At 36.2% G+C, this 12555-nt stretch overlaps 1 protein-coding gene across 1 annotated transcript; it reads left to right on the top strand.

Annotated features, from left to right (window-relative positions):
* Positions 1–4551: 4551 nt before the first annotated feature.
* On the top strand, positions 4552–11789 carry LOC149150144 (protein DMR6-LIKE OXYGENASE 1-like). The gene is made up of 5 exons (XM_089438284.1): positions 4552–4800; positions 4928–5175; positions 5278–5599; positions 5701–5803; positions 11650–11789. Exons 1-5 carry the CDS (start codon positions 4552–4554, stop codon positions 11787–11789), a joined length of 1062 nt encoding a protein of 353 aa, XP_089294410.1.
* The last annotated feature ends 766 nt before the right edge of the window (positions 11790–12555 follow it).

Genomic DNA, 12555 nt, shown 5'->3' with positions numbered 1-12555 from the left:
TTCATATTATCTTTAAAAATAACATTAAAATTTCTCATCAATATAAATAACATATTTGAATTAAATTTGATTAAAAGTATAAAATATATAAAAACAATAATTTTATTTAGAAATGTTATTTTTAGTTGAGAAGCTTTGTATTATTATTTTTACCATAATGAATTAGTAATTAATTGGAGTAATCTCGGCTAGGCTCAAGATCAAATCTAGTGGCTACCAGTATAAAAGAAAGAGTATATCCAATAGTTCATAAACTAAATATGCCACGAATTTATGACTTAGCAAGAACTGAAACTCCACGAGGTTTGGGGAGCCTACTCCTTGAGCCTTATCACAATGGGCCAAATATGTCCCCTCCATGGGATTTGAAATTGGGCGGAGGAGAAAAATATGTACCTGATTTATCATGTTATTGTTATCATCCTGCCACAAGTTGTTTTGACAGGCGGATACCACGTTACATGTCCAAAACATTGTTACATTACAAAATCGGGTAGGATTCCCTAAGAGTCTACTTCTACTATATTGTAATAAACATAAATAAACAATGATAGACATAACCAGAGACAACATAAGTAACAAGTGGATACATCAAGGCATGCATGAACAAAGTTAATTGGTGGTGGAATCAATTTGCATGGCCTCTAGGTGTCCATCTTCCACCTTGATCTTTGTAAACACAATGTTAGCTAGGTGCTCAGCCAAGATGTTGAGTTTTTGGTCAAGTTTGTTCAATTTCCTTTGAATGTCCTCAAGCTGGACCTGATTCTTTTATTGGCTTGCACCCTTTTCCTGGATATCCTTTCCCATAACCATCTTCATTTTGAAATAAATGTCAATTGCATGGAGGTATCAATTCTATTGGGCATGGGTGCAATGAGCTACTAGCATGGAATCCCCAATTGTTTCTAGCATCTCCATATCTAACATATTCATGTTCTTTAGCCTTGCCTCCTCCTCAACTACAGCCAGTTCTATCTAGAAAACTAGCTTGATACAAGAGTGGTACCTACTGTAGATTTCTCCACTACAATCTATGCACGAGAAGCTAGGCTTGGTGCAATGCGCTATGGACCATCCCCCCTCCTCCCCCCCACACCACCTCAAATGACAATAGAGCTAGTTCGACCACGACGTTCCTTGATCATCTGAGAAATAGGGTGTCAAATAATTCACATGATAGACTAAATTAGAATGAATACCTCCATATATTGTTGGGAGCATACAGGGTTAATCTGTCTTGCATACTTGTATTTGGTTGTCCCTGCCATTTTACTGAATGAAAATCGAGCATAGATAAGATAGACAAGGAAGAAATTAGGACCAACGGGGAAGAACTTAGGACACTCTAAGTAGTAAACTAGCACTGGGATGAAACACAAAATAGTAAGTTGACAATGAAATTCGTTTCTGAAAACCAAAGACTCTCACTTCATTTCACTAGAGAGAATACTACTCTAGTAAGCCCTTCCAGGAGAAGCAAAAATTTCCCAACTAAATAGATTTCTACAGAACAGTTGGGTTTATGTGCTTCCATAGGCCAACCACTATATATAACCAAAGTTTATTCAGTGTAGTAGTGACAGAGGTGTTCCTCGACATATCAACTATTACGCCAAACTATATAAACCCTCATCTAAAATGAAATAGCCAATGAAGGAAACCAAAGAAACGGAAGAGGTTACCTTCACGAACCCTAGTGCTACTCAGAAACTTCACATTCATCCACATCTAGTAAAAAAAATTACTAGACAAGCCACGCCTCATGAATGAGAAAATCTCGGTAGTGATGAATATAGCCCTAATTGTCTTGTTATCGTTATGATACAAACAATAGTGGTAGTACTCCACCATGTCCATGGTGTCATAGCCCATGATGGCGCTATCACAAATATTGATTACTAGGGTGTTTATTGCTAGCAAGAACCATATGGGCTCTATTGCAGACCAAGTAGCACACAAATTTACTAAGTTTGATTAGACTTCAAACCTCTTACGATGATCACCTTCACCTTGTGGCCAACATTGGCTTTGGCTACTTGCATTATCCTATGACTCCTACATAATTCTTACCCGATATGAGGACATTTAAAAATATCTTATAATATTTATTTTTTCTTTAAATAAATTTAATAAAAAAATATTAAAGTAAAGAAATGTATTCTAACTTACCTTTAGTTTATATTATTTTATAGTTTATTGTTGAAAATAAAATCAACATTTTTTATTAATTTAAAATGATATAAATTCCATTAAAAACATAAAATTAATAATTGTATTTAATTAAAAAAATTAATATATTATAATATTTGATTTTTTTACAAAATTAATAATAAATAAATAAATATTTTTATATTTATTTTAAAAATTCATTTATATAAATTAATTTAATATATTATGTTCCGTATATTATTTTTAATGCGCAAACTTGGATTACCTTATGCATCATTGATATTTAATTAATTGATAAGTAACGATCAGTGCTCTTGTTTTATATATTTAAATTTTTAATTACATCATGATTAAATAATTAAATATTTAATTAATTACAATTTCATTATAAATATATATTAAAAATTAAAAACTCTAAAATAACAATTATATTAAAAATTAAAAACTCTAAAATGACAATTTTACAAAATAGAAGAAGAATTTTTTGCTTGGAGTTTTTCTTGCATCCAATTTTTGAGAAACAAATTTCAAGGGGCACTTTCATTTAGGTGAAAGCTATTGATCATATCTCTATGCTTGTTACCAAAATTTATGATTGAAAATAAATTCTCACTTCATGAAAGGAATTAGTTGAGATTATGGCATAGTCAAGAATGTTTCAATATTTTTAGTTTCAAGATTAAATAGTGGAGCTAAAAACTAGGGTGTATCATGTGTTTAAGTCAAAATCTTTCGAGGATACCCTCAAGCCAAGGCCCACACTCTAGATTCCCAAACAGATCTCACTAAGCATTCATTGTGGTTCAAGGGGAAAATATCCAGCTGTTAAAGTGGATCATCTTCAATCTGAGGATGCTTACATGGATTATTTGAAGTGTGCCATTATCTTTAGATTTAATGGGTTATGGCTGCAATAGAGAAATAGTGCATGAGGCCTAATCCCTAAATACAGATCAATTTTTTGCTTGAAATGGTTTTTTTGGTGTATTTTTTTTGGCTTTTTTCTGGAAACTTGGTTTACTCACAACTACAGTGACTCCAATTTGGGTAAGACTCCCGAATTTTCCCCTTCATTTTCTACATCTAGACATCTTAGGTGATGTGGGCAACTCACTATGTGGTTTCATTAACCTAGACACAAAAATACTTGTACTATAACCTTTACCTTTGCCTTACTTTGTTGAAATTGATCTTAGCAAAGGGTTGTAGGACATTGCTAAATGACTTCATGTTTTTGTAGTTAGAACCAAAATGCATCATTCCACTATAGGAATTGTCAACAACCCAATCATCTCCATAATGTTTTTCCATCTTCTCAAAGGCTCTCTCCTCCTCCGGATTCCAGGAATAAGTCACCATGATGGCAAGATCCAAAAGCTTCAAAAAGAACTAAGAATTATTCAGCTCACAAATTAGAAAATACCCAGCAACAAAAAAATTCTACAACATAAACTAGTCTTTCAGCCTCAACTCAACCACATACAGAGACATCTCATCATGTAAATGCCAAGATCCATCCCTTGAATAAAAAAATAAAAGGTACAACTATGGTTTTCCCTTGTTCAAGAAACAACCATAAATACTTTCATAAATAGTTCAAGAAACAGCCACAAATACTTTCATAAATCAAAGGAAACAACCATAAATACTTTCATAAATAGTTCAAGAAACAGCCACAAATACTTTCATAAATCAAAGGAAAAAAAAGCTCCAGATAAAATTTATGGTCGCTCATGAGTTCTTTTACCATAAAAATAGTAAATATATTGGCATTCACAATTATAAATTAGTTAATTTTTATTTAAATTCAAGTTAACTTGTCTTTTGATATTAAATTTAGTTATTATTACTGTGAAAATGACCCACCAAATTTAACTTGTAATGAACTAATATATATATATATACCTTTGACTTCAAAATTTATATAAAATTGAAAACCACGTTATCCTTGCGTGATGCGTTCCCCACTGCAATTTAGAATGCTGATGAGCAACGTTATAGAGTCACACATTTCTTTATATTAGATTTAGTTATTATTACCGTGGAAATCACCCACCAAATTTATTTTTATTTTTAAATTGAAAACGTTCGTGATGCGTTCCCCACTGCAATTTAAAATGCTGATGAGCAACGTTATAGAGTCACGCATTTAATATTTAACGACCATTTCATGAGTCACTTGGATTTTGGATTCGTTCCAGTTCTCAAAGTCAATCTGTTATTGATGTGAAACGACCACTATTAAATTTAAATCTCATAATATTAATGAGAATTTGATAATCTCAATCCTCAACCGATCAAATTTAATCATTGGCCAATGCATCTCAACTCTATAAATACCCATATCACACATTTGCACATCAGCAGCATTGGAGGAAGATGTCTCCTACAATGGATGTGCCGACACAACACCTCAGTAATGCTATTGAAAAGCTCATGTCCAATGGAATAAACAACCTCAAGGTGCCGGACAGATATATCGTGCCTCCCCATGAGCGCCCACAGATGGCTGAGGTCTCTTATTCTGAGAGCATTCCTGTGATAGACCTAGAAGATCTGGACGGCCCTAACAGAATGACAGTAGTCCATCAAATCCGACGTGCATGTGAAGAGGATGGTTTCTTCCAGGTACACACATCTCAATCCCTACCCAACGATTCTCCCTCCTGTCACTGTTTTATACTATATGGTTGATTTTTTTATCATATCATACTTGTAGACTATTCAGTATTATATTTTTTTTTGTTGATATCAGATAATGAACCATGGCGTTCCAGAGAACGTCATGAAAAACATGATGGAGGTAGCAAAAGAGTTTTACGAAATGCCAGTGGAAGACAGAGCATGCCTCTACTCAGAGGACGTAAAGCAGCTAGTCCGGGTTTTTACCAGCTTGAATCTCAGCAAAGACAAGGTTCTGAACTGGGTGGACTATCTCACGCAGCCTTGTCATCCTCTGGAAGAAGTCATTGACTCTTGGCCTGAAAAACCTGCAGCCTACAGGTTATCACCAAAACTTTATGTAAGACATAGAGCACTAGAAATGATTCATCTTAACCCAACATGCAAAAGTTTAACTTGTTTAGCTTGGATTTTTTGTTACAGAGATATTGCGGGCAAGTACGCTGGTGAGCTGAGAGCATTGATATTAAGGCTGCTGGCTGCAATTTCAGAAGCTCTGGGGCTAGATTCCAATTACTTGAATAAAATTCTTGGAAAACATAGCCAAGTGATGAATATAAATTACTATCCTTCATGCCCAAACCCAGATCTCACTCTGGGTCTACCAAATCATTCAGATGGAAGTGCCCTCACTGTGTTAATGCAAAGCAATGTCAGTGGCCTGCAAGTATTCAGAAATGGAAAGTGGGTTGCCGTAGAACCCGTGGCTAACGCGTTTGTGGTCAATTTGGGAGATCAGCTGCAGGTTAGAAACAATGAGCATATGTATATAGTTAGTTTTTCTCTGTAGTCAAGAATTTGATAGTATTCATTGAATTTGATTAGTGTGTGATTTGAATGCGTTAGGTTGTGAGCAATGGGAGATTTAGGAGCGTCGAGCATCGAGTAATAACGAATATGCAGAGTGCACGCATATCAATTCCCACTTTCTATTCGCCTTCAGACGATGCTTTTATTGTTGAAAATATAATTTCAACTGCGATCGCCGATATCGCATCGGCAAAATGAAGTGAAGGAATTATAAAGGAGCCTTTGTGTTTGCGATAAGCGATCGCCGATATCGCATCGGCAAAGTCAAAGTGAAGGAGTTATAAAGGAGCTTTTGTGTTTGCGATAAGCAATCGCCGATATCGCATCGGCACATCGCTATCGGCAATGTCATAGAGTCGGGGTCTTGGACATGAGAAAAGTTGCGATGCGATGCAAATAAAGTCAATGGTTAAAGTACAGGTCAGCAGCTAATAAATTTGACGTGAAGTAAAAGTTCCTTTACCACCAGTAAATGTCAGTAAAACAGTAAATGCAATTTACTGTGGTTGGTAAGTTTTGGTGAAGTTTTTAACTTTGTTTCAGCGGGAGTATGGGCACAAGTAAAGGCTGATAAAAACATTTAATTTTATTGTTTTTTATTTTTACGGAAGCATGGCAAGTGAAAACGTATGTAAGTCCTTTTGTTTTATTGCCATGAATATATATGTAATGTTTTCTTGTGTGTGCATTGTAAGGTAGAAGAGGTATGGTAATGCACAGCAGTGCGATGTAATGAAATTGAAGAGTGAGGCACAGCAGTGCGATGTATTGTAACCCACACAGCAGTGTGTAAAAAGATAGAACCAGGGTGATGTAATTTCAGGTGTGTGGAAAAACCATGTGTAGTTTTGCACAGCAGTGCATAAAGGAAATGTTGGAGCGAGTTTTTTGTAACTCTGTAAGTTTTGTTTTTACAGCAGCATGTAAAAGTGTTTCACACCAGTGAATGTAAATTTTGTTTTACAGCAGTAAGCTCATGTAAACTTTTGTTACAGCAGTAAGTTGTTTTTCACAGCAGTGAATATGAAAACAATTTTACAGTGGTAAATCCCTCTCAGTAAAAGAGGATGTATCAGTTTTTGTTTTAATGAATAGAAATCTTTTATGGTGGTGAAATACTCTAGTTCTCTGAGTGAAATTTCTTTTAAGTCTTCTATGCACAAAAGATCCTGGAGCAAAGTAAAAACAGAGCATTACCTCTGTGTGTTTGAATATTTGGTTTTTGGTATTTTCCCCATTTTGAAAGATAAATACCCAACAGTGGTATCAGAGCTTGTCCAGGCTCTTTGATGGTGACAGAGCAGGTTCATGCTCTTTGAAGACTCAAAGAAGCTGAAGGAAGGTGTGGTTGCAGCAGAGAAAGCTTCTCCAGCAGTGTGAAGTTTCAGCCAAAGGGATTCAGGTATTTCTCAAGTTTTTGAGTTATTGTTGAAGGAACAGTCAGTTGTTTTAAAAAAAACACAGTCAAGTATTAGAAGCCCAGATAAGAATGGCAAGGTCAAAGAAGAAAGCCTCCAAGCCTGTTAAAAATGTGTCTCCCCCTTCTACTAAAGTAGAAGGCAATCCATTAGAATACATTCTATTTCAAACCCCAAAGTTTGATGGAAACTTTGATGTATGGGAAATAATGATGAGGGCTTTCCTAATGTCTGAGGGGATTGAAGTCTGGGAGTCAGTGATTGATGACAGCAAGATGGATGAAGAATCCATGGAGTATGATGCACAAGCAGTAAAACTAATTTTGGATGGACTCCCTGATTCTGTGAAGAGGAATCTAGGAAAATATACATCAGCAAAGGATATATGGGACAGACTGCATGACCTTCATGCAAAGGGAGCACTGACCATGACAATGAGTCAAGAAGAACCCATCATAGAAGCTGAGAATGAAAAGCTTGACCTCATCAAGCTTCAAGTAAAAGAAAGGGATGAAGAGCTAGCCAAGCTCAAGAAGGAGTTGGATCAATGCAAGAGGAAACATCATGAAGAAGTCATATTCATGACAAATCAGCTGAATGAAGCAAAGAAGCAGGCAGATGCCTTGACAAGTCAACTTGAACAAAGGCACATAAGAGTGAATAAGCTTGTAGAAGAGATTGGACAGTACAAGGTAGAGGTCTCCTCCCTTAAGTCCGAACTACAAGAAGCCAGGAAGCAGGCACAAGGAGCTGAAAAGAAAATGAAGAGCAGTCATGCAAAAGATGAAGAAATCTCCAAGATGAAGACTGAGATTATCTCCTTCAAAATAGTAGCAGCTGAAGCTACTCGTAGCAAGGAAGAAACTGAGGGACAACTAGCAAAGAGAAATGATGTATGTGAAAAGTTAGAAGAAGAGATTGTCCTCCTCAGGAAGAAGGTTGAAGGGCTGAACAAAATAATGAAGAGCTCTCAAGCTCTGGATGACATGCTCAGCTATCACAGATCTCCATTTGATAAATCAGGACTTGGGTATGTAGGTGAACCCTCAAACAAGGATGAGGATGCTTTAAGCAAAGGAGATGTGAAGAAGCCAGAGAGAGATGATGATGCTCCTAGTTCCAGCAAAGGCAAGGAGAAAAATGAAGGCTGCAATAAAAGAGATCCTGCTCCAAGAAGAAAACCAGCTCCAAGAAGAAATGTAGCTGATGTCAAAAAGGCAAGAGGTAATGGTGATCATCAAAGGATCTCAAGGCAGCAAGGCTTCAGAAGTACATCAAGGAAACCTCCATCTCCCAGGTACCAAAGTTCATTTTATGGTTATTGTTATGCTTGCTCAAACTTTGGTCATATGGCAAAAGACTGTAGAGCATTTAATGGAGATAGATGTTGTGGTCCCCGACAATCTCCAAGAAATAATTTCACAAGAAGAAATCATGAATCTTTATTCATGAAGAATGTTGAATGCTTCAAGTGTCATAACATTGGGCATATGGCACATCACTGTAACTTGACATGGGCTCCTATGCAAGCTAGACCCACACAAAAGAAGAAAGTTACACAAGTATGGAGAAGAAAAGAAATACAGTGTGAAAGCCCCTTAAGCAACGCAGCTGATCTAAGTTTGTTTTGAGAAAACTTGCCAAAAGAAGACAAGCATACATTAAAGGGGAGCTTGTAATTTTTGTTGCTGGACTGTATTAACAGTCATTTGTTGATGGAGGATGTATTGCAGCACAGCAGTTGCAAATGAAATCTTTGTTAATCCCTCTGAAAGGTAATATGCAGCAGTGATGAAATCAGCAATGTTTTTGCTTTGTGTTTATGCAATATGCACAGAAATGCATAAAGAAGAAAAATGGCAGCGCTGAAATGTAAAGAGCAGCAGCGAGATAATAGAAAAATGCAAAGCATGGAGACCCTCACAGCAGTGGGAAGACAGAACATAAAACAGCAGTTTGAAATTTGTTTATGGAGCACATGGATTAGAATGAACAGCAGTTTGAAATTTTTTTTGTGGTGCACATGCATTGAAATGCATAGCAATGGAAGGTAGTTTCCTTTTATGTAGTATGAGAGAATACACTCACAGCAGAGTGAGTATAATGCACAGCAGATGAAATGTTTTGTAGTGGGGATGAAAATGCAAAGCAGTGAGAAGAAAATGAGAAGGCAAAACGCAGCAGAGCGTAAATGCCCAGTGGCTGAGAATGCAATGAAATTCTTTCACACAGCAGTAAAAAAAAATGTAATGTTTTTTTTTGTATGCAATGCAACATGCAAAGAAATGCCTAAAGAAAAACAGGGACAGCAGATTTTTAATGCACACTGGATGTATAAGAATGTGTGTGGCAGAAAAAAATGAAAGGGTGTAAAAGGAAAAGGCAGCAGCCCGTGTTATTTTCTGTTGTGTGGAGAATGCAGCGCAAAACAGCGTGAGGATGATTTCTCTCTATGTGCAAGTAATGGAGAGTAAAGAGTTAGTGTATGAGCACACAACAATATGATGAAACAAAAAGCAGCCACAGTGCAAATTGCAGAGGCAACGCAACAGCAAATAAAAACCCAGGGATGACAATCCATGGTTATGGGTATGGACAGCAGTGAATATGAAAAAAATGCAGCAGCAGGAAGTTATGGACAGCAGCATGACGGCAAGAAGGAGAAGCACACAGCAATGCAAATAAAAAAAATGCAGCAGCAAGAAGTCTTGAACAACAGCACATGCAAAAGAAATTTTCCTTACAGCAGTAAAGGTAAATGTAATGAATTGAATTGAAATGCAATATATGCAACAGCAGTGAGTGTAAGAAATGTTTACACACAGCAGTGTAAATTTGTAAATTGGGACAGCGTAATTGTTCCAAGAAAGACAGAGTATTTTGTCTTTGAAAAGTGCAGAAGCAGTGCAAGTGTAGACACAGCAGTGTGAGGTAGACACAGTAAAGAAGATGGCACAACAGTGCAGCAGAGAATATGCAGCAGCATAAAAGAACATCGTAATGAGTTTGCACACACAGCAGTGCAATGGTTGTTTGTTTTGGAACTGCATTTGAAGCAGTCATTTGGTGAAACCCTCTATTGAAGAGGAAGGTGCTTTTAAGCACATTGTCATTAGTGAATCCCTCCATAATGAGGAAGGTGCTCTTAAGCACAGTTACATTGGTGAATCCCTCTGTTCAGAGGAAGATGCTCTCTAGCATAGTTTGGTAGATCCCTCTGTCATGAGGAAGGTGCTCTTAAGCATAGTTTCAGGTTAATCCCTCTATTAAGAGGAAGACAACTTTGTTTGTTTATGAACTGCAGCAGAAGCAGTTGGTGAATCCCTCTATGCGAGGAAGATTGGTGAACCCCTCTATGTGAGGAAGATATTCTTGTAACAGCAGTTAGTGAATCCCTCCATGTGAGGAAGTGTTTGGGTATGATTGAATGCCCAGCAGTTGAAATTAAAGGGGAGTGTTGAAAATATAATTTCAACTGCGATCGCCGATATCGCATCGGCAAAATGAAGTGAAGGAATTATAAAGGAGCCTTTGTGTTTGCGATAAGCGATCGCCGATATCGCATCGGCAAAGTCAAAGTGAAGGAGTTATAAAGGAGCTTTTGTGTTTGCGATAAGCGATCGCCGATATCGCATCGGCACATCGCTATCGGCAATGTCATAGAGTCGGGGTCTTTGACATGAGAAAAGTTGCGATGCGATGCAAATAAAGTCAATGGTTAAAGTACAGGTCAGCAGCTAATAAATTTGACGTGAAGTAAAAGTTCCTTTACCACCAGTAAATGTCAGTAAAACAGTAAATGCAATTTACTGTGGTTGGTAAGTTTTGGTGAAGTTTTTAACTTTGTTTCAGCGGGAGTATGGGCACAAGTAAAGGCTGATAAAAACATTTAATTTTATTGTTTTTTATTTTTACGGAAGCATGGCAAGTGAAAACGTATGTAAGTCCTTTTGTTTTATTGCCATGAATATATATGTAATGTTTTCTTGTGTGTGCATTGTAAGGTAGAAGAGGTATGGTAATGCACAGCAGTGCGATGTAATGAAATTGAAGAGTGAGGCACAGCAGTGCGATGTATTGTAACCCACACAGCAGTGTGTAAAAAGATAGAACCAGGGTGATGTAATTTCAGGTGTGTGGAAAAACCATGTGTAGTTTTGCACAGCAGTGCATAAAGGAAATGTTGGAGCGAGTTTTTTGTAACTCTGTAAGTTTTGTTTTTACAGCAGCATGTAAAAGTGTTTCACACCAGTGAATGTAAATTTTGTTTTACAGCAGTAAGCTCATGTAAACTTTTGTTACAGCAGTAAGTTGTTTTTCACAGCAGTGAATATGAAAACAATTTTACAGTGGTAAATCCCTCTCAGTAAAAGAGGATGTATCAGTTTTTGTTTTAATGAATAGAAATCTTTTATGGTGGTGAAATACTCTAGTTCTCTGAGTGAAATTTCTTTTAAGTCTTCTATGCACAAAAGATCCTGGAGCAAAGTAAAAACAGAGCATTACCTCTGTGTGTTTGAATATTTGGTTTTTGGTATTTTCCCCATTTTGAAAGATAAATACCCAACATTTATTGCTCCTGCAACCAGCTTGGTGAATGAACAACAGCTAGCTTTGTATCGAGGATATAAGTTTGAAGAGTATGTGACAACATTCTGGAACCATGAATTAAAGGGAAAGAGTCTGCTGGATCGTTTCATGATCTAATGAAAATTGATTTCTAGGGAGCTTTCTAAGAATTTCAATAATAGTTTGCGTTTGCGGCTGCATATTCACCCCACCATGATAATGTGCATTCATACCATCGGTGTAATGTTGAAGTTTGAAATAAACATAGAGATCACATGTCGGATTATCTGGGTTTTAGCGTTTTTCTTACATTTATATATGTCTTTCATTTTTATTAAAGATGAAATTTGATATAAAATTTGATATAAATTGTGATATTTACTTTACTTTGTTAAATTTATTTATGCCTTTAAAATATATTTTAGAACACAAACATAAATTTTTTTTCCAAAGAATTGATATATTTTATTTATATATTATATTTTACAAAGGTTTTTATTAAAAATATATATTATTTAAATTCTAAAAGAACTAATATGTGTTATTTATCAGTATGGGTGTAGAATACATAGTGATAAGGTGTTTTTTTAAGATATTTCATGGTGAAAAATTCATTCGACCCATCTAGCGGACAAAAACTTAAAAATTATTATAGAAAAGAAAAGATACTAATGTATACTATTTATGTATTATATTTTATTATATTCCAAATGGGGTGAATGGAGGGAAACGAGACCCTATGGGATATCTTTCAAGTCTTAATTAGCAAAGTTGATGATGGAATGGTATGGAGGGTGGCACAACCACCGCACATGCTATTGCATGCACATCACCACCAAAGCAATGTTCTGTACTAGACCCTCCGATCAGTTTGCAAGGAACTGGGTATGTTTTCGTCGACCAT

The sequence above is a fragment of the Pinus tabuliformis genome, chromosome 9 (assembly GCF_031772625.1).
Source record: "Pinus tabuliformis cultivar Carrire ecotype Pingquan chromosome 9, CPIR1, whole genome shotgun sequence".
NCBI classification, from domain to species: domain Eukaryota; kingdom Viridiplantae; phylum Streptophyta; class Pinopsida; order Pinales; family Pinaceae; genus Pinus; species Pinus tabuliformis.
The sequence above is the reverse complement of the archived record's forward strand: the minus strand, read 5'-3'. Positions and strand labels throughout refer to the sequence as shown.